Source organism: Thamnophis elegans, chromosome 3 (assembly GCF_009769535.1).
Source record: "Thamnophis elegans isolate rThaEle1 chromosome 3, rThaEle1.pri, whole genome shotgun sequence".
Classification (NCBI taxonomy): domain Eukaryota; kingdom Metazoa; phylum Chordata; class Lepidosauria; order Squamata; family Colubridae; genus Thamnophis; species Thamnophis elegans.
Genome location: NC_045543.1, coordinates 30333122 through 30356772, shown reverse-complemented (window position 1 = coordinate 30356772; position 23651 = coordinate 30333122). Strand labels below are relative to the sequence as shown.

At 38.3% G+C, this 23651-nt stretch overlaps 1 protein-coding gene across 2 annotated transcripts; it reads right to left on the bottom strand.

Annotated features, from left to right (window-relative positions):
* Window positions 1–586: 586 nt before the first annotated feature.
* On the bottom strand, window positions 587–23633 carry LOC116505848 (cytochrome P450 2K6-like). Of its 2 annotated transcripts, none has more exons than XM_032213285.1 (9): window positions 23334–23633; window positions 17964–18126; window positions 16017–16166; window positions 15067–15227; window positions 14623–14796; window positions 11543–11687; window positions 8679–8863; window positions 6274–6415; window positions 587–1337 (listed from the first exon to the last, which is right to left on the bottom strand). In XM_032213285.1, exons 1-9 carry the CDS (start codon window positions 23514–23516, stop codon window positions 994–996), a joined length of 1647 nt encoding a protein of 548 aa, XP_032069176.1. In that variant the 5' UTR covers window positions 23517–23633; the 3' UTR covers window positions 587–993. The 2 variants fall into 2 exon arrangements, with proteins under 2 accessions (XP_032069176.1, XP_032069177.1); XM_032213286.1 differs by lacking the exon at window positions 587–1337 and adding an exon at window positions 5355–6085.
* Between the last annotated feature and the right edge of the window lie 18 nt (window positions 23634–23651).

Genomic DNA, 23651 nt, shown 5'->3' with positions numbered 1-23651 from the left:
TTTGCTTTTTAACATTTATATTACTCCTCTTAATAAGAACAATCTGGTAAAGAGTATTTTGGAGCACATAAAAAGAATGATCCGTAGTGGTTTGACAAACATTCCACAGCTGCAATTATAATATGTGGGGATTTAAATACTAGGATGGGACCAAATGATTCTACATTATTTCACCAATTTAAGATCCATTATGAGGAGAGTATATTAGAGGAACCCTTGTGCTTTAGACAATTTAAAGACCTAAAAGCTAACTGAACTTGTCTATATGCAAGACAGGTGACTGCACATCTGAACCCATGTATCCTTAACGGTTCCCTAGTTACAGTTAGGTTATTCGCGTTATCCAGTATTTGTAAAGTTGAAAAAGTAGGCTGATAATTTTATACACCCAATTGTGTCTCTTGTTTTATTTTAATATCCTCTGTGTAATTAGTATATTTTGACTTACTAAATGATGATTTTTCTTTAATGATTGGTCAAGAATCTCTTTAATAACAGATACTAGCTCAGAATTAGGTATCCTCATAGCGCCCTCTAGTAGTCAGACTATTATTTATTTATTTATTTATTCCTGGCCAATCAGAGTCCTTAAAATCAGCAGATTTCAACTACCCACAACAATATATTAAAGAGCAGCTAATTATTTTAAAAGTAGTAGATTAAATCCACAAATTTATCCTTATATTTCAAAAGAAAGAATGTTCCATGTTTCCTTATTTTGACTACCTGAAGCAATCTTCTCCCTGTGGTTTAATAGTAGAGAAGAAGTCTGAGAAATGGCATGCCAAGCTTCAAAAAAGAGTAGTAATCTGTAACTATGGAGAGCCTCTTTTAGCTTGTAAAGGTAATAGTCTCATAAATTGTTTAAGAAATGAAGGTCATGGCTTATTATTCATTTGAAAAATAAATTCAAAAATGGCTTTTTTAGCCAACAATGACATGATTTCGAGCCCTCCCAGCTTCAGCCCACCAGTTGTTCTGGAAGCTCATCTTCTAAAACTGTTTGCAGGCTGTTGCTGTTATCCGAGGATATTTGAGGGATGATTCTGGGACTTTCCTTAACTTCAGAGAGACAAGAAGACAAAACGAAGCATGTTCCTTTTGTTGTTGTGTTGAAAAAAACATCCAGAGAGAGGAGATTCTCTGGGTGTGTGAGACTGCCATGGTAGCCAATGATGGGAGTGGCAACCAGAGCTGGAAGAGCTTGAGGACAAGGAGAATCTGACCATGCTGACCCGCTGATGAAGCAAATGATGACATTTGAACCCCATGCCGTGGCTGCCACCTGCGAGTCCTGGTGGACCCCAGATCAGGAACATGGAGGATGGGTGTCAGCACTGGAAATATAATGATTATTACAACTATAATCAATCACGGAAAGGAAACAACTGAAATCTGGCTAAGAACAGAGTAAATTACTGAATGATTTTTACTCTCCCCTTTGTTGAAGACACCACTATTGGTTGGCTTCACAGAAGCCAAACAAAACATCGTATGGCCAAATGCGATATATGAACCACTTTGTTGGTTTGCAGATCTTCCCTTGCATACTAATAAAATTAAACTCCTAGCTTATTAATGTATAAAATTATACCTCCAATTTCAATTTCTCCATCAAAATACCAATTGCTTTATCTGAGTTGTTTCACAAGTTAAATGGTAGGCAATTATTTTCCTATTCTATCACATTAATGACTGTTTTTAAATAAATTACGACTCCTCCCAGGAAAGGACATAAAAAGGGGGAGAGGAAAGTCCTGTACCTTCTTGGACATGGAAATATAATCAGCTGGTAACAGAAGCTGCTGACATGACTATGGGTGCTCTGATTGAAATTATGGGAGAATTTCAGTGCCAGCCATCCAACGTAACCAGGCCAAAGCCGTCTACATGTCCCAATTCTGCTTGCTAAACAAGGACTGTAACCAATTGGAAATATATAGTCTATTGCTGTCTGAATGAGCTCACATTAACTTGTAAGCTTCCCTCCTCTTAGAGCTAGAAAGGAAATTTTAAGTTTCTGTTCTAAAACATGGTGGACTATTGAAAATTAATTCATTAATAGGTCAAAATAATATATTTGCCCTTCCTTACCAATTGAGAAAATTACAAGGAAGCCTTTAATTTCCTCTCAAATGGAAACAGACATACTTGAAACCAAAATTTATGTTGTTTCATTCATATAACAATCCATAATTCTCCTTATATGTTCTCCTTAATCCATAATTCTCCAGATTATATGTTTTCTTTTTTCTGGGCAGCTGAACACATTTTTACAACAAAGCACTGGAAGACACTTACTTTTTTCCCAAGGAAAATAATGGGGCTAAAAGAAGCTCTATCTGGGTGGGGATCAGTGATATTCATCCAAATTTTCATGTTCCCATCCGCTGCCAGGCCCAATTGCAGAGGTCAGGTGGCACCAGACAGCATTGGTACTGGGTCCGGCAGAGGCCAAAAAGAGGGAGTCAGGGAGGGTCGGATATATACGAGTAATCAGGACCCTGGTCTCAGGCTGCTGTCACTAAATGCCAGGTCTGTAGTTCACAAGGCTCCCCTCGTCCGGGACCTAATTTTAGACGAGAGGGCAGACCTGACATGTATTACTGAAACCTGGCTGGGCCCGGAGGGAGGAGTCCCCCTCGTAGAGATGTGCCCAGAGGGTTTTCAGGTGCTTCATCAGCCGCGATCCCAGGGAAGGGGTGGAGGTGTGGCTATTGTTATCCGAGAGTCTCTAGTACCTCGTAGGATCCCTGCTCCGGAGCTTGTCGGGTGTGAGTCCCTGCTGGTGAAGTTGGACCTCAAGGGTCAAGTGGGCTTGTTGTTAACGTACCTGCCTCCCAACAGCATTGCAGCAGCCCTCCCATCGCTCCTCGAGTCAGTAGCCGAGCTGGCAATTGAGTTTCCCAGGCTTATGGTTCTGGGGGATTTCAATTTGCCTTCGCTCGGTGAACACTCAATTTGAGAGAGAGTTTGTTTGAGAAGAGAGGGGCAGCTCTCTCTCCCCCACTGGAAGCCTTGTCCTGCTCCCCACTCACTTTCCTCCTCCTCCTCCTCTCCCCTTTCTTTGCCGGCTGCTGCCACGCCCCCCGCCTCCTCTCCCCCCACTGCTGTGTCCAACAGGCCAGGTGTCTCGTGTTTATGGCAGACATAAACGCGAGATGCCTGGTCTGTTGGACATAGCTGCGAGAATGTCCCTGCTGCTGCTGCGCTCCGCCACCTTGTCCCCCGCCTCACTGACCCCACTGCTGTGAAGAAACACACGCATACACACACACACACATAAATGCGAGGTGCCTGGCCTGTCGGACACAGCGTTGGGGTCAGAGGAGGTGGGGGGGTTGAGGCAGCAGAGCGCAGCAGTGGCAGGGACGTTCTCGCCGCTGTGACTGACAGGCCAGGCGTCTCGCATTTATGTCTGCCATAAATGCGAGATGCCTGGCCTGTCGGATACAGTGATGTGGTTGGAGGAGGGGGAGCCGAGGCGGCGGAGCGTGGCAGTGGCAGGGACATTCTCGCCACTGTGTCCAACAGGCCAGGCATCTCACATTTATGTCCGCCATAAACGCAAGACGCCTGGCCTGTCGTACATAGCGGTGGGGTCGGAGAAGGCCGGGGGGGGCCGAGGCAGCGGAGCGCAGCAGCGGCAGGGACGTTCTCACCACTGTGTCTGACAGGCGTCTCATGTTTATGTCTGCCATAAATGCAAGACACCTGGCCTGTTGGACACAGGACGTTGCTTCTTGCTGCTGCTGCGCCCTTGCCTCACCAACCATAATCCTCACCGCACGTCACTGACACATGCGTGCACGCGCACACAGACACACACACAGACACACACACAGACACAGACACACACAGACACACACACAGACACACACACAGACACACAGACACACACAGACACACACAGACACACACACACAGACACAGACACAGACACACACACACACACACACAGATATATATATATATATATAGAAAATATAAATATATATATATATATATATATATATATATATATATATATATATATATATATATATATATATTCTATATATATATATATAGAAAACCCGAACAACTAGAGACCTACATATATATATATATATATATATATAAATATATATATATATTTATTTATATTTATATATATATATAAATATATATATATATATATATATATATAAATATATATATATATTTATTTATATTTATATATATATATATATATTTAAAGTCACAACCCCTGGTATGCCCAAATATGGGAGGAAGGTCACACTTCCACTCTCTGTCTTCGGCTCGTCACAAGAGACCATCCAGACAGAAACCCAATATTTTTTACTGTTGCCTTTTTGTTACATTTGTTATATTTATGCTGATAAATAAAGTCTCCCTTTATTTATTTATCAGCATAAATATAACATATATATATATAAAGCCACAACCCCTGGTATGCCCCAATTATGGGAGGAAGCTAACTGCTTCCATTCTCTGTCAATCGGCTTGTCACAAGAGTCCATCACGACAGAAACCCAATATTTTTACTGTTGCCTTTGTTATATTTGTGTTTTTTTATTTGTGCTGATAAATAAATAAAGGGAGACTAGTATAGATCTATTTCAAGCTATTTAGCTGTCATCAGCTAGCCATACCCTTACTGGGATTCGAACCTGGGCTATATTACATATTAGGCAGATGTCTTAGCAATTAAGAGTCCATGATGGATTCTTGTGACGAGCCACTTGACAGAAAATGGAAGCAGTTAGCTTCCTCCCATAATTGCGGCATACCAGGGGTTGTAATTTAAATATATACCTTTCTCCCTGGCTCAGCTGATAACGGATCAGAGCCTGTGGCTTAATGGCTAAGACGTCTTCGCGAACCAGTAGGCGGCCTGGGTTGCTGGAACCAGCAGCAACCCAGGCCTGTCACACCCCAAACCAGCTCTCACAGCAGCGCCACAGGAGCTGCCATCTTGTTTTTTGCTTCTGCGCATGCACAGAGCAATTTTAGTTGTACTGTGCATGCCCTGTTGGGCAAAGAGATGTTAGTTCATGCTGCATTCCGCACTGTGTCATTGGTTTTGGGAAGAGCCCTTCCCCCACCATACCCTGATTTCCTCAGAATTCAATTTGTGATGGATGCATTAGTTGGAACCTGACAGAGCTGTTGCTGAAGGCCCCATGGCTGATGTAAAATATTATTTTATTGGTTGTTGAAGAAATAATAGAAATGACAAATAGGTTATAAAGCAAATATATAAATTTACAATTAGGACTATTGCAAAAAAAACAAACAAATGAGATTGCTTTTTAAAAAAGTAATTAAAATACTCAAAGTAAAAGAAACAAAAATTTCTAAACAGAAACAGAAAGGAGAGAAAATAGTAAAAGCCAAAGGAAACAAATGGCCCCAAAAGAAAAATTCAGTAATAATGATTCAAAGCACTTTGCTTTTCATGATTTCCCGCTGTTCTTCCCTATCAGAACCTATATTGCATATGTCTATAAATTATTGCTATTCATCTTTTGGGCAACACGTGAAACCTAAACAATAGATAGCTTGGTCCAGTGGTTAAGACACCAGCCCAGAAAACAGGTGATTGTGAATTCAGGTCCAACTTTAGCAATGAATTTCAGCTGGGTGACTTTGGGCTAATCACCAGGAGACTGAGAGTTCTAGCTTGTCAGTCTCCCTTCTTAACCCAAAGAGCTTTGGGAAAATAAGGGTGGGACAACTTCCTTATTTGTAAAAATAATAAAGGTGGAATTCCAATAAAATAAATGTAACGAATATAATGTAATATGGCATCAGGTTGTCAGATTTTGATTTTCTGTCATAGTAAAGCTATTTAAAAGCTGAGAAAACAGCTTGTCATGAGTTTTTTTTCTGTCAGATCAGGATAAAACAGCACAGGTCTTGTAAGGCACGGGAGGGGTCGTAAGTCCAAGAACAGGAGTCAGGTCCAGATCATCTTTAGATGTTCCTGAAGGCGGCTGGAAGGTAAATCTCTGGAGGAGGTTAGTAAAGAAAAGGAAGAGCTCCATTTTGGCAAGGTCCTCACCAGCACATACTCTCTGACCTGGAAGAAAGCATCGATGGCAAAAAGGTGTTGGGTTTTTTTTTTTTGGCTTCTTAAATTATTTTACATGGCTTTCCATAGTTGCATTGCCTCAAAGGAATGATTATAATCTTAAAAAAAAAATCTTCCTAACTATTCTGTTGCACTGAAATTCTTTCCAGCTTTTCACATATACAGAGTGATGTTACCTGCAGAGAAAGGCATGAATGCATCCCTCTTCACAAATTTTCCTTCAGAGTCAAGAAAATGCTCAGGATAGAATTCATGAGGTTTCTCCCACTGGGATTCATCATGGAGCACAGAGGTCAGCAATGGAATGATGTACATGCCCTAAACATTGAAATTATATAAAGAAGAGAATTTTTCATTTAACACATTATTGTAGAAATTATTACAATGAAATTTATGCCATTGTTTTAAAGGTAAAACAATTGACAACAACATTATAGTCTCAAATAAAAATAACATCCTGTAAAAGACATTCATCTGAATAATCAAAAGTCTACCCAATAATGACAGTAATTTATTCCCTCTCACTGTCTTTTGTAACATCATTCCATATTTTAATATATTTTCTAAAACAACATGCAATTCCTATTGATCAGTGTGACCCCTAGATATTTAATCTTAGTCTCTCCTTTTTTATCCTTTATTCTATTTTATTGTGAACATCTTTGTCTTCTTTTGATTAATTTTAAAACCAGCTAATATGCCCAAATGCTTCAGTTTCTTCATTAGATGTTCTGTACCATTCTGGTATTCCTGTTTATCAAAACTAGTAATATGTGCTTTCTGGCATGTATAAATAGATTTAATCCCTCCAAGAGAATTATCCCAAAAGGCCATATCTTCAACAACTCTGAAGGTAAAATCCCAGTTCAAATTATCAAAGGCTTTCTCAGCATCCAAAAGGATCACAGCTACTTGTTTCTTATTTGGTATTAGGCATACTCCGTTATATCCAAACAGTTCTTATATTGTCCCTTAGTTGTCCTCTATGTAGGAATCCACATATATCATCATGAATAAAATACCATAAGATCTGAAGTTAAATCTTATTCTTCCTTTGGTAATAAGGCAAATTAATCAAATTCTTTAATGGCAATAAGAATTGATCTTCAAAACATAAATTGTGATAGAAATACCATAGTCCTTTTGGCTCTGATGCCTTGACTTTTTAAATTTTCTTTATAGCCTCCAATGTTTGGAAGGTTATTATTATGGGACTTTTCATTGTTTGTTTCTGAGCTTATGTGAGTTTTTGTAAATCCTATTTCTTTAGGTATTCATCAATATTTGCCAATAATTCTTCTTGCCTTTCATGTAAGTGTAAATAAAATCATGAAAGCATTTCTTTATGCTAACCTTATCTATCAAAGTTGTGTTGTCATCCTGTATCCTTAATAGAGTTTTCTTTCTGCTTTCTTTTTATAAACCAACAGTTTTCTGACTTTTTAGAAAACTCAGAATTTTTCTGCTTCACATATTTTTATTTAGTTGCTATTTCTCTCACAGTTGAACATAGATAGTTGTTATAAAAACTTAATTTGATGTAAAATACCGGTAATGGAGTCTGTTGGGGTTTTCTGTAATTCATCCTTTTAACATTTTTCTTCTAATCTACTGTGCATTTTTCTTGTGAATTGTAGTGAACAAAATACCCCCAGCTATACCCTTGCTGTTGTAACAATCTTCACCTCCATATTTTTTATCCAAAAACCTCATTTCGGGGTTTTTTATGGTACTCCCCAATCTATTTGTTTTGAAGTATTGCTTCAATTAGTCTCCATCTAAAAAAATGCTTTTGTTTTAACTGTTGAATTAATAGAAAAGGTCCACATAATCTATCTTTTTGGCCCTTGGAAATTCATATGAGATGAAATCTTGAAAAGGATTTATGTCTTTGTGAAAGAGAGTATATCCTCTTGAATTTCCATTCTTTTGTCAGCAAGAATCTTTCAGTGCCAAATTCTTCTATCAAATAAAAGCAATGATAATTTGCCCTGATTAGGTTAATTGCTTTGACAGAGTCCCGAAGGTGCTTTCTTTTGAAAAGCAACTGAACTTTCTTGTTTTGCTAGAAAACTTCTTCAATTCTGATTGAATGGTGGAGAAATACTAGTTCAAGAAGGTTTAAGGAAAAAAACAAGCAAATAGATTATCAGCTACCTACAACAGATCCTGAAAAACAATAGATGTGAAGTTCCAATGTCCTGGACTTCCTACCCAGTATGATCAATATGATCACATAGCTATATTTTGGCAACCAGCCCACATTTATTGTTGTTTGCAGCCTCCCATATCATATGACTGCAATTTATGTTTTTGCTAGAAACCAATATTTACTTTTTGTTGCTGGCTAAAAAGTGCTACAGTGAATACTGGACTCACTTAATGACCACAGTGTTCACTTTATGATCCCAATGTTTGCTTAATGAGTGCCACAAAAAAAGTTCATAATATTGGGCATATAAAGTGGGCACATGGTGACCCACTTTATATCCATTATGACTTATGATTGAAATTTTGAGCTCAATTAAGGTCATAAATTAAGATTGGAACATTAACGATGGGATTATTTCACAGCAATCACCTTGGGGATGAAGAAGCCTTTGATAGTTACGTCCATGGTGGTTGCATGGGGCAAATTGGTTGGAACAATATCAGCAAACCTTTGAACTTCGTGAATTACAGCATTGGTGTAAGGCATTTTGAATCGGTCTTCTGTCCTTGGCTGACGAACCCCAATCTCTTTTGCGATTTCTTCTTGGACCTTCCCTGGGAAAGTAGAATCACATCACGATGATTCCATAATTTCCATTTTGCTTTAAATGGGAGTTTATGCAAAAATTACAAAGTACATTTATAGTACAGATCTGAAGATAATCATTTGTGATCTATGCTTGTAATTTTTCTTTCGGTACTATTTTTCCCTTTTATTCACCATATATCTTATTCTATGACTATGCCCGTGCAGAAAAAGTCTTATTTATATTGATTATTTATATTTTAAGGTATAGAGATTATGAAATGATTATTGAGATATAAGAAATCAATTAAGGGAATATTGTCCTTCTTGGAATGTATAAATCTTAGCAGAAAAAAACTGGTTACAGATAAACAGAGTTGGAAGAAACCTTATAGGTCATCTAGTCCAACCCCCTGATCAAACAGGAGAGCCTACACAATTTCTGACAAATGGTAGACCAATCTCTTCTTGAAAGTCTCAAGTGATGAAGCTCCCATGACTTCCGAAGGTAAGCTGTTCCATTGGTTGATTGTTCTCACTGTCAGAAAGTTCCTCCTTATTTCTAGGTTGAATCTCTCTCTCCTTGGTCAGTTTCCATCCACTATTCATTGTCTGGCCTTCAGGTGCTTTGAAATATAGCTGGACCCCCTCCTCTCTATGTGGCAGCCCCACAAATATTGGAAGATAGCTGTCATGTCTCCCCTGGTCCTTTTCTTCACTAGACTAGTCATGCCCAGTTCCTGTAACCGTTCTTCATATGTTTTAGTCATATGAGAAATCATCCTGGTTTCTCTCCCCTGTACTTTTTCTAGAGTGTCAACATCTTTTTTATAGTGTGGTGACCAAAACTGGATGCAGTACTCTAGGTTTGATCTTACTAGGATTTATAGAGTAGTATTAGTCCCTCACTTGATCTTGATTGTATCCTTCTGTTAATGCAATTTAGGATAGATTTGACTTATTGGCTGCCACTGCACACTGCTGGCTCATATTTAGCTCCTTGTCCAGAAACATTGCAAGATCTCTTTCACAGTCACTGCTATTAAGCCTGCTTTCACCCAGTTTATATGCATATATTTTGATTTTTCTTACCTAAGTGTAGGACTTTACTTTCCTCTACATTGAATTTCATTTTGTTAGATAGGACCCAGTGACGTGCAGTCAGGGGAAGCAGGGGAGGCAGAGCTTCACCACTGTCATCATGAAAAGAAAAAAAAATGTAAAAGGAAAAAGGCTGAGCTAGTTGCTGCCAGAGTCACAGTGGATGACTCTGCTTAGTGCTTAACTGTTTAAAAAAGCCTCTAAAAAAGTGCCCTCTATAGGAGGAGGCAGGAAAACCATGTGCCTCATCTAGTCTGACTTTATGATCACTCAAGCAGAGTTAAGCAAGGGTTAAAAGCCAGAAAATTCCTTATGTAGATGAGGCACTTGGTTCTCTTGCCTCCTCCTGTAGAGGGCGTTTTTAGAGGCTTTTTTAAACAGTTAAGCAGAGTGATCCATTGGGGACTCTGGCAGCAACTAGCCCAGCCTAACCTCAGCTGCTCTTGCCTTTTTCCTTTTACATTTTTACATTTTCATGATGGCAGGCAAGAGCAGAATTGAAATCTTCTGTGAAACAGCTGGAAAAGGTATGTGGGTTGGAGGGAGAGAGAGGAATTCAAAATTAATCCTCCTGGTGCAACTTTGTGTGTGTGTGTGTATGTGTCTGTGTGTTTGTTTCTTCACAAACAAGAGAGGGATGTGAAGAGAGGGAAGGGGTAGGAGAGGCAGGGAGGGCAGCCCGCCAGCTTTCTTTCTCTGTGTCCACGGCAGCCCACCAGCAGAGGCCAGTCTTTTACCCACCTCTGCTGGCGGGCTGCCACCGTCTTTTGCCCAGAGGTGGGCAGCTCAGGTGGGCCAGTGGGCTGCTGCTTTCTTTTGCCTGCCTCTATGTCCGTGGCAGCTGCGGACACAGTGGTGGGCAAAAGAAAGCGGCAGCCAGGCAAAAGAAAGCGGCAGCCCGCCAGCTCTCCCGCCTGAGCTGGAGGGCTGCCGCTTTCTTTCGCCCACCTGTCAGAGCTCAGGCGGGAGAAAGAAAGAAAGTGCTTTAGACAGTGGGGTGTCGGGGGAGAGGACTGCCTATCTTCTAGGGTGTTGGCTATTCCTGCTAGCTTAGTATCATCTGCAAATTTGATAAGTTCCCCTTGTATTCCCGCATCTAAGTCGTTTTTGAAGATATTGAAGTCTTAGCTCTCTTCAGTTTTAGCTAATATTCAGCAGTAATGAGAGGTGATAGGAGCATAACACACATTCTATGACTGATACATCTTCCAGAAATCCCTGAAAGGTAAAGGTTCCCCTTGCACATGTGTGCTAGTTGTTCCCGACTCTAGGGGGAGGTGCTTGTCTCTGTTTCAAAGTCGAAGAGCCAGTGCTGTCTGAAGACGTCTCCCTGGTCATGTGGCCAGCATAACTAAACACCGAAGGCACGTGGAACACTGTTACCTTCCCACCAAATGTGGTTCCTATTTTTCTACTATTCCACTACTAACTTTTCTACTAACCCTATTCCATTGTGGGGCAATAGGAATTTGAATCACTGAACAGCTGAGCTTTCTGATTGACAAGCTCAGCGTCTTAGCTACTGAGCCACCACATCCCATCCCCCATGTTATTTGGCAGGTAATTTTATACTTGTATTGAAAATCAGTCAAATAAAAACTGCTTACTCTGAACCTCTGGATACTTCATCATTAGGAGTAAAGTCCAGTACAAAGTGTTTGAAGTTGTATCCATGCCAGCAATAAATAGGTTATCCACAACACCTATAAGATTATCATTATGGAAATAGCTATTTGTTGACTTCTTATTCTCCTGAAGAGTATAAAGAAAAGATATCAAGGACATTCAATGTATGCCTATAATCTACATACATGAACAGATGTTGCAGTGGCCTCCAAATTTCCAGTATCAGGAGATTGCAAGAGTTGTAGTACACAAAAACTGGAGAACTGTGTTTTGCTTATCTGTAATAAATATTAGGATTAATATCTACAGTGGGCTATCAAACTATATATTAATAGTGTCCAGGTCCAAGCAGAATAATAAGTCCGCTTGGACTTGCAAGACAATGGGATGCGAATGCATGAAGATGGTGGTGACAGCAGCCGCTTTTTCGCTGACTGGAGGACTTTTCAGTGGCCTGCAGCCAGCCACCAGCCTTTTTGAGAGCCAGTATGCAAAGAGGTGGCGCAAACCAGCGGAGACTGGGCAGGCAGGGTGACCAGTGACAGGGAGACTGGTTTGGGGGTGTGCCCAGATGGCCATTGTTACCAATTCACCAGACTGGGCAAAATGTCTGCCACCGGTTCAGGGAAACTGGTGCAAACTGGCTGAATATCACCTCTTGTCAGAAGACTGTGAGAGTTTTATTTCACAAAAACTGGAGGACAGTGTGTTGCTTATTTGTAAGGATTATTATTTATAATGAGGGGGGAAAGGCTATCAATATATTTACAGCAATTTATTGAGCAAGATTAAATCTAGACTTGAGATTTATGCTTATAGAAAGCCTTATTAAACAAACGAAAGCGAAATATAAGCATCCTGAATATGTCGTGTATGTACCTCCCACAAATAGCCTTTAACTCATGACCATTCCTTGCAACAGCAAATGATAGGAAACAAATTGTGCAACCTCTTTGCAACTAATTCTTGGAGTTCCCACAATTACATCATCCTGCTTTGAGTGCTTGGCAGCCATCTAGCACTTACTATAGTTCAGTGACTGTGATTACGTGTGTGCCTTTTGCAATCTTCCTTGCTGTTTCCTCCATAAAGATAAGGGGGAGCCAGCAGGGATTTTCTGGGGTAAGTCTCTCCACTTGCCTCTCTGCCCAACACCACACTCCTTCCCAAGCCTCAACTGCCACCTCCCTTGCAACCTTGAGCACCTCAAAATCCCACGCACACCCTCAGTCTCTCCCCATCTGGCAGCAATCACTCTTGGGATTGCAACTTCCTGTTGGTTTCTCCCCTGGGTTTGGTTGTGGGAAGCCCTAGGCAGTTGTGAAGAAGTCCTCTACTAACAACCATTGCAGTTCAGTTAACAATGGCAGTTGGCAATACAGGGATTTCCATCACTAAGCAATTCGGTTGTGCTTTACAACCATTGCTCAGTAACAGAAATTCCAGGCTGAATTGTTGTCATAAATCAAGGATTATCTGTATTGAGTTGCAGACTATAGTGGAGTGGCTTGCAAAGTAAACTTTAAATCAGAGATTATATTTTTAGATCCTGTATGCAGCAAAAACTGACCTTTGGTTGTGTTTGTGGCATGCTGGCTAAAATGAGTCACAGGTTTTGTGTTCTATGATTAGCAGGGAGCCTTAACACTCATATCCTGCCAGAAAGAATTATGCCAAGATCTTGATTGACCAAAAAGATGATGGATATTAGAGTTTATGGACACATCTGTTTATGGCATTTTATTTTCTAGGCATTTCTTAAAACTCATGTTAATGAGAAACATATGGTAAAGACCATGAATTACTAAATGAATTGAAATAAAGAAAAATTAAAATGTTTCCTGTTTTGGAATTTAAGAGAAAATGGGAAAGGAACTCGATTTAAATGAAGACAGAAATGGCAGAAATGTATGTCAGAATACATGAAGTCAGGACATCCTTCTGCTTTGGCTGTGTGTGGAAGTACATAGGCTGAGTGACTGTTGCACGTTGATTTTCAGTGAATGGCGACAATGGAAGAACCAGGAATGAGTATGGAGAAAAATTGTGATTAACTTTCCCCACCTCTCTCTGTCAGTTCTTCTCAATACATGCTTGGTCAATGCTTTCTTTCATGAAGACTGATTTTATTTTAGCTAACACGAAGAAGAAAGACTTCAGATTTCAGAGCTTATCTTCACTTTTCCATGGATTTCCTTAGACTGCAATTTCTAAAAAAAGGGAGAATGCTTTCCTCTTCTCCTGCACTGATGAGTTTCTGGACCAATAGGAAGAGCATTCACCACATATCCCAACCCATATCACAATAATTAATATTCCAATGTTTATAAATAAAGATAAAAGGGTTGCTTCCCAAGGGCCCACCTGACCGTTTCCCTACTGGAGTTATCCCTCCATGAGAGACAGTAGAAGTGGTACTACGGGTAATCCTCAACGAATGACCACAATTGGACATTGAGAAAGTGATTGTTTAGTAAAACCCACATGTGACTGCTTCACTCAACTGCTAAACAAACAACAAAAGTATTGCTTTTTACAGAGAAAAATTCCAGTTAGAATTGCATTGTAGTAACTTTAATAGTTATGCAAGGAATAAATATATAACACAATGCTTGATGACCAACACTGTTGGCAATCAAGGATGCTGCAAGAATTCTTGCTGAGAGCCACCTCTCAAGAATTCAGAAAGAGGTGGAGCTGCCAAATAATGCAAAATCTTATATCTTGGAGGAGCTCTTGAATGTTGTTTCATAAAGTTTTAAACATGATCACTTTTTTAAACAGCCTTAGCTGTTTAATAGTGTCTTGGTTGGTGGAGGTTATCAATTTTTATTATTTTTGTTTCAAGTTTATATCCCCACAGAACCTGAGAATGAGATTACACAAATTCCAAACTATACTCAAGCCTTGCTTTCACTCCAGGGAACTGTTTTCCTGGACATTTCTAAAGCAAGGATTTTCCCCAGCTGCATGTATTGTTGTACCAGCCAGAATATTTTTAAAACATGTGAAAGAAAAAACATCAGCTACAATTCCTTGCATACTTGAAATGCTTTATTACCTTTTTCTGCCGAACAAGAAATGCATCAATAAATGTCCTCTGATTATTTTCATCAAACTCCTTGAGATTTTCAAGGAATGTGGCCTGTATGAACTCATGGAACTCTTTTCGGTTTTTCATTATTTTTTTGGGACCATCCAAAAGGAATCCCAACTTGGGAAACACATTATATATCTGAAACAGTACAGAATAATAAGAGAGATAGCAAGTTAACAGAGTGGAATACTATGAATATATTTTATGGTAGACATCTCAAAGCATTTTTATCCAAATAGGTTTGTTCCATAGTGTTCAAAATCATCATCATTATCAACAATTATGAAATATGTGGGTGCTAAATATATGATAAATCAAGTTTTCTAATTAATTAAGAACCAAATCTCACAAATTAAACCTTAATAAACTGTAGGGTTGAAGTTTATTTCATATGAAAGATTACATTACCAACACCGAAGGGGTTCCTACAAGGTGTAAACTTTCTTCAATTAATTCCAGTAGTCTTAGCAGTGTAGCATCTTCATATTCAAATCTCTTGCCAAGTAAAAAAGAAACTATGATATTGGCAGCTGCAGCTTTCAAAATTCTTGCTGGGTCAAATGGTTTTCCTGGTCATGAGCAATAAATTAAAACAGAATTGTGAAAGAATCCCAGAATTAAACCTGTTCTTCATGACCTTAAGATTGGGGATAAAATTGCTTATCATAGAAACTACACTCTGCATAGAAGATAGCAAGAGAACACAGGTTTATGAGCTAAAATTTACTGTCAGCAAAGTCAAAGAATAATTCTGTGATCCATCCTTTAAAAACCAGAAGTAATTACACATTAATGTAGTACTAGCATCATTTGGAGTAAGAAGCATTTCTGATGACAGGTAAAATGGAGCAGCAGCATTCTAGTCCCTGTGTTCAATCCCAGCTCTTCCCATTTGAGAGGAATCTAACTTTTATCTACAATTTGTTTCTGCTGTTATTTAAAATGATTGTATTCCTTGAAAAAATTTAAATTGTTACAATAAGATGTTTTAAGGACCTAACTTCCCACCCATCATTACAAAAGTGAGTTAACAGAGAGTCCTGTAATCCAAAACAGAGAATGCTGGGCCATAAGAATAAGTTGAAATTGTCAACAGAACTAATAGACACATGAATATCACTGACTAAAAGCCTGAAGGAACAAGTAAGTCCAATTCCAACACTTTTTCATTTTCAAAAGCAGTGCTCATATTGAAAAGAATGTATCCTTCTGTAAACTTCAATTGTTAATTTAGTATAACAATTCCTCATAAATAAAAGTTATTGGCATATTTTTCTGAAAAGGTTCCTCTACAACTTCTATACATAGATTGCCTTGAAAGATAACAGGTAAATCTGTAGGATGGAATACCAACTCACCTTCATAAACCTCATATGTTTTTATCAAGACACTGCACTCTTCACTGATTTTATCTTCAACAATCCTCTTACCCATCCCATAATCCCGCAATGTAGCTATTGAAAATTGCCGCATCTGTCTCCAGTTCTCACCATGAGCAAAGATAACACCTGGAGAGGTAAAGAAGTGGTCAAATTAGAAATAAGAGTTCATGTCGAAGATCAGTTTGAACCAGGAAAATTCCACCATTATAATGCATATGTCTGAAGAGTATAAAAATTGAGGGTTATGGAAAGCATTTATTTCTAGTATAGCAGATGAGAGTTCATGCTCTCACCAGGTAGTTGCCTACGTGTGAAGTTTAAAGTTTAAGCTGCCTATGATGAGTAAGGATTGCTGTGCCTTCCTTCGAGAGTGGACCAGCTAATTCCAACATCTACTACTGATTTGGCTGTGCAAATTCTCAGTACCCTAATTTGGGGCAAATGAAGAACCATAAATGCACGATACTGGGATTTCCTGCACCCCAAATTTGAAAACAAGTAAAACAAACATGTTCAAGGTTTGGACTTTGGATTAGTACAATTATTCCTTACAGAGGTATCCTGTAGTAAGATGGGTGGCCATTACGTTTAATACACAAAAAAAAATCATTATCTTTTGTTCTCTGAATGCCTCTGTTCGCACTGAGGGATTAAGTCAAGTACAATCTGTTGTGATTTCCAGAAGCTGTCCAAGTTCTCTGATGTTACCCTGTATGAAAACCTCAGGTGAAACATTCTACATGTAATCCTTGTTTACCAACTGCAAATAGTTGCTGTGAAAAGGTTGCTATGTGCAATGGTTGATAAACAAACATGAGACATACAGGGAGTGAAAGAGGGAGAAGGAGAGTGGATGGAGGAGAGAGAGAGCTGCAAAGATAAAATTAGATATAAGAGTTCAAGTTGAAGATCAATTTGAACCAGGAAAATTCCACCATTATAATGCATATGTCTGAAGAGTATAAAAATTGAGGGGTATGTAAAGCATTTATTTACTTCTAGCACAGCAAATGCAGTATTCATGCTCTCATCACATGGTTGCCTAAGTGTGAAGTTTAAAGTTTAAGCTGCCTATCATGAGTAAGGATTGCAGTTCAGCATATAAAAATACATCTGGTGTCTCTTGCAAGGAGAAATAGGAGGAAATACAAATGGAACTCTGGGAGAACACTCCCCCTCTCCACTTCCTTCCTTAGACAGTGGACCGGCTAATTCCAACAATTACTACTGACTTGGCTGTGCAAATTGTCAGGTACCATAATTTGGGGCAAATGAAGAATAATGGATGCACAATACTAGAATTTCCTGTACCCCAAATTTGCAAACAAGTAAAACAAACATGTTCAAGGATTGGATTCTTGGATTAGTACAATTATTCCTTATGGAGTTATCCTGTAGTAAGTTGGGTGGCCATTACATTTAATAAATAAAAAATGCCATGTCTTTTGTTCTCTGGATGCCTCTGTTCGCACTGAGGGATTAAGTCAAGTCAATCTATTGTGATTTCCAGAAGCTGTCCAAGTTCTCTGATGTTACCCTCTATGAAAACTTTAGGTGAAACATTCCACATGTAATCCACAAGTTGTTATGTGATATGGTTGATAAACAAACATGAGACACACAGGGAGTGAGAGAGGGAGAAGGAGAGAATGGAGGGAGGGAGAGCTGCAAAGATCAAACACAACTGGTTATAGTTATCTTGGGAATTACTCTTAGTTTGGTGGAAGAAATTTGGGTGCATGCACTGGTTGAAAATGGATTTTTATACTACTGTTTACTACCACTTATTACCTGCTATTTATTATCCTTACATTAGCAAATAGCCACTATCTGAGGCAATTGCTAAATGAGGATCACATATACATAATATTGATTAGATTTTTGCAAGGATGGTCAACTACAATCCAGAATGAAATAACTTACCAAAGCCCTTTGTATAATCCTCAAAAATGGGGACAATGGGCCTCTCTGCAAATGCCTTTGCCTGGTTCACCAAAGCCTCTTTGACCATCTCATAGCCAGTCAGCACCACCATTTCCTGGCATCCCATTTGAAGACGGAAAATGGGACCATATTCTTTTGACAACTGGAATTCAGCAGATGAAAAACGAATGACAGTTCTGATCAACAATTAGTCTCATGTAAGGAAAATTCTGTTACAAATCATGTCTCAAAAATTCAAGGTTGAAGTAATTTCTTTCTTTCTTTTGTGGTAGAAGTTATTATACTATTTTTTTTAACATGCAGAAAAATACTACTGTCCGTTGGATACTCATGACAGAATATGGTCACGTTTTGGAAAGAAGTTAGCTATGCAGGAAGAACATTTTTAATGGTAACAATTTCTGATGTATTAATTTCTAACCCTCCATGCAGCACCATTCTAGATCTACCACACACAACATGGCACATTGAATTCTCAGCTGTACACAAGCACTAACACCTCAAAAAAATGAAACAGTTTTAAGAAATGCCTAGAAAATAAAATGCCAGCAGTTATTCCCAAATCCATCCTGAGTCTAAATCAGCAATTTCCAGTGCTTTGTAATGTTTCCTAAGATGACAGGAAGAGACTGACACCATCACCTTCAAAAGCAGGGAATGTCTGACTTCCAAGCTACAGTTGCTCTTCAAGTATCACATTTTCACTACATTATTAATCGTTTATGCTGGACTTTTTTTTTTTAAATATATTTTATTCATTTTCACATTCCATTTTACAATCACTTATATACAGGGTATTTGCTATAAGAAAAAAAAAGAAAGATAAAAAAATAAAATAAAACAAAATAAAAAAGAAAACACAACTCATCATTCACAACCCCACCTAGAACTTCCATCCTCCATACACCCCATCTACCCCCTCCAACTTTCCTTTCCTCCCTCTAACACTCCCCTCCTACTTCCCTTTCCCCTCAAACCTTCCTTCTCCCCTTACTCCCCACACGCCCTCCTTACATTCCCCTTACTCCTTCCTTACTCCTCCCTCTTCTTTCCCTCTACCTCCCTCCTTGGTGTATGCCTTTATTCAAGTGTTGTTTAATCTGATAAAAAGTAAAATAAACCAAGGAAAAAAAATATAAAGAAAGAAAAGAGAAAAAAAAACGGAAAAAAAACAACAACCGTATATAAGTGCATTCTTGTTCTTATTGAGACTATGTTAACACCCACCCACCCACCCCCCATAAATCCCCATCCCTAATCCTCCCGACTTCCCAGGGCCCACACCTGGCACTGCCTTCTATCTAAAGTATCTTGTGTTCGTATGGATTAAAAATAAAAGTAATATATTAAAGAAAAGAAAAACAAGAAAAAAGAAAGAAAAGAAAAAAGAAAAAAGAAAAAAGAAAAAGGAAAAAAAAGAAAAAGAACTCTTTGTGTTAAGCTCAGCCCCCCATCTTTATCTATGCTTAAATAGTGTAAGTCATTCTATCTATATTTTATTCTCGTCTCTTGCTTCTTTGTTATTTACCCCAACCTCCTGTAGACTCTCCCGTTCCTCTTCCTTAACCTTGTATTCAGATAAACATTTATACAAATTTGTATAGGCATCAATATACAGTCTAACTCAAAAGTAATCCCTACCAGTAAAATTTAAGCAGCGTGGATCATTCCACATATTCAAATATTACTTTACAGAAAAATAATCAAACTTTCCCTTCTAATAGGATTTAAACAGCGTAAATAATCTTTCTTAACCATATTTTCAAACAGTAATTCAAAATAATCTAACCAAACCTTCCCTTCTTAGTAAAATTTAAGCAGCGTGGATCAAGTATTACTTTACACAAAAATCAGTTTACATTCTATCTTAAGATGATCCCGACCGGCTTTCCCTTCTAATAGGATTTAAACAACGTAAATCATTCCGCATGCATTTTACCCTCATCCCTTGCTTGTCTGATATTTACCACTATCAAATTTATGCAGACATTAGTTTAAGATCTAGCTCAAAATAATTTCACCAAACTTTCCCTTCTAATAAGAATTAAATAGCATGGATCATTCCACATATTCAAATAATACTTTCAACAAGAATCAGTTAACCTTCTGTTTTAAAAAAATAATCTCGTCCAGCTTTCCCTTCTAACAGAATTTAAACAACATAAATCATTTTGCATCCTTTTACATATATACATTCAATATCACCCCACCAATATACGTAAATCATTCCTCATGCATTTTACCCTCATCCCTTGCTTCTCTGATATTTACCACTATCAAATTTATGCAGACATTAATTTAAAATCTAACTCAAAATAATTTCACCAAGCTTTCCCTTCTAATAAAAATTAAATAGCATGGATCATTCCACATATTCAAATAATACTTTCAACAAGAATCAGTTTACCTTCTGTTTTAAAGTAATCCCTTCTAACAGAATTTACACAACATAGATCATTCTGCATTCATTTTACATATATACAATCAGTATCACCCCACCAATAAGTTCCGCTTTTTCTACCGGAGAGAGGTCGCAAACCCCCATTCAGTCCACAACTTTGGCAAATATTTTAAAATGTCTAAATCCTCGATCTCCGCTTTTCTGCTTCTCCGAGGGAGGAAAAGCTACCCCCTCCATCTTGCAGCCATGTGGTCTGTTGCTTGCCTTCTCCTTCAGCTTGTCTCTCCTCTTTCCCAAGTGAATCAGGAAGTCCCGCCTTCAAAGTCTTGTAATAGAAATCTCGAGCCTCCGAAACAGAGTTAAGACGAAGTCTTTGATTCTCAAATGTGACCGTAATGCCGGCTGGGGCCTCCCATCTATATTGAATCTGTTGATTTCTAAGCTCTTTTGTTAAAAATGCATAGTCTCTTCTTGCTCTCAACATCTGGAAAGGTATTTCTTTGAAGACAATCAAGTCCTGGTCATCAACTCGCAGACTGTTATTATGAAACTTTTGCATAATCGCGTTTCTGGATTCTTTTGTGGAAAAATATATAATTATGTCCCTCGGGAGCTGTCGCTGTTCCGCTACCAACGAGTTCTGGCGATAGATTTTCCGAATCTGCCAATCAAAGTTAAGTCCCGGGCTTCCCACCGCATGGCTGAAGGCTTCAACAAAGGTCTGTTTCAGATTCTCTTGCTCCTTTTCGCGGAATCCTCTGACTCTTATTGCGAATGCCTTCTTATTAAAATTTATCATCACGAGCTGTTCTTGAGTGTCTCTAATTTTTTGTTGTAATATTTGAATATTAGTAGTCAAATTAAAATTAGCCTCCTCCAAGCTTTCCAATTTATTCTCTATTTCAGCAGAATAATCTGACAGGGCAGACACGGCTGCAAACGTATTCGCCTTCATTTGGTCAATTTTAGACTTTAAATCATCATATAGCTCCAATACAAATTCCTTAATGTCTTGTTTAAAATCATTAAGCATTTGAAAGAAAAATTCCTGTGTTAAAAATTCTCCAGTAGAGGGCGTAGGAGACAAGGGCTGCGATTCCAGTATAGATTCTTTAGATTCTTTAGGCACATTTGCAGAGAGACGCTTCGATTTTTACCTGGGTGCCATTATAAATAAACAAATAAACAGCGTTTTCGCTCCCCTCTGTTTCCAAAAAAAAAATTTATTTTGTTAAGGAGCGGTCTGCAGGAAGGTAAAACCAGCTAAGTACATCCCCTATCAGTCACCAACGGAGAGAAATCGCCATTTTGAAGTCTGTTTAAACAAAGAAGGCTCTAAGACAAATGGTGCTGGTATTTAAGATAGTAATAAAAGCATAAATCTCACAGGAGTGGGACCCGCCCGTATTAATCCTAGCTTCAAACAACTTTGCTTTGTCCTGGGGGGGGGGGGGCTCGCCTGTCTGGGGCTGCAAAAAAGGCAGCTGAGAAGAACTGGCTGGAGATAAAAGCTCCGCTCACGCTGGGTCTAATCTCTGTCCACAGCCAAAAAAAAAGAGAAAGGCTGTGGATTGCGAATAGACCCTAGCACACAGAGCTACTCCCTGCCCCTTTCTTAGCCAAAAAGGGGTGATATCTATGATCTTATTTAGATATACAGACCAGATCTCTGAGAGGAACTCGGTTGAGCCCTCCTCGGCAACAGGCTCCGCCCCCCCAGCCCGTTTATGCTGGACTTGATGTGGCATGTTATTTTTCTCAGCTACTGCAGAACCCTCTCTGCTATCTTTCTTTGATACTGAAGGTTGCTAGCGTATTTGTTTAATTCTAAAGGACGAGACAGATCTGATAGGGTTCTCCCAATCAGAATGGTTTGGAAGAATTAGCTACTTGCGTACAACAAAAACAGGTACTTAATTAAAAATGACATGGAGTACTTTATCAATATATTTGCTTCTGTCTTGAAACGTTATGTTTCCTACACATTCCTTTCCTCTAATGCTATTTACAAATGTCTCTGTTTATGCTGTAGAAATGGGAACTTCAGACTTCTTTACATGTTCAGTAATGAATTGATATTATCAATGGACAAAGGATTTTTTTAATGCACTCTGTGATGACACCATTTATCACATATTCTCTCATTTTACCAGTCTAAAATGTGATATATTAATGTGCATAATAGCAACAACCTTATCTGCCTCTATAGAAATGCAACAGCTTTCAACTGATTTTATAAACAATATAATATATCAGAATTTGAAGGAATCTAGTGCAAAAGCTCACACACTTACAGTATTTTAAAAATATTGACAGTTGTTATTTATTTTTTACAAATATTTCATACACTTTTGTAAAAACTTCAACATTTTAATGCAGGCTGCAAATCCTTTGCAGGGGGAGGGTAGATATTTCCAATCTTTTAATTCTTTGAACCTTGTCATATTTAAACTGGAATTAAAATCCTTTGAGTAAGGTTCAAAATTATATTTTTTCATTCAGCTGTTTTGGACAAATTCTCTGGAGTAGGAAATAAATTGGAAGTTTTTGAACAATGGGCATTTCACTAAAATTATATTTTATTAAAATATATTAACCTACAGATTATTATATTAATACAGATGTCAATGTAAGATTTATACGTTTTCCTTCCTCTACATAGTCATAGGCAATTTTAACTACCTGTTCAAGTTTCAGATAAATAATTAGAAAAATGTACATTCTATTAACAAATATTTTTTTGTATAATCCTTCCAGTATATATAACAAATGCAAACATCAAGTTAATGTCATTTTTATAGACTTCCATAGATTCCTTAGAGCCAACAAGGAACATATCAAGCTTATTCCAGTTAACTGCTTAACCTGATAAATAAACATTAAACATTTATATCAGCATTAATACACTTTGGCAAAGAACATCCATAGTTGTTAATCGTCAGGTTTACCTTTATCATTGTCTTATAAGTCCTCTTGAAATCCATTATGTGCAGATTTCCCAAAATGGGTATAGTCCTGGGTCCAGGTGGAAGGGTTGGGGAGCTGTTTTTCTGGAAAGTATCCATTTTGAAAAGGAATAAAACTGCAAGAATGAATACTACTAATAATAAAATAAGTAAAACCCAAGCCATTTCCTTTCAGAAGCCGTTTTCATGTAACAAGTAGAATGAAATCTGTAAACTGAAATGATACAAACATGTATTTTAAAACATTGCACTAAGCAGAAACTCAGCTACTGTTTCTACAGAATCATGAAACTGCCTCTT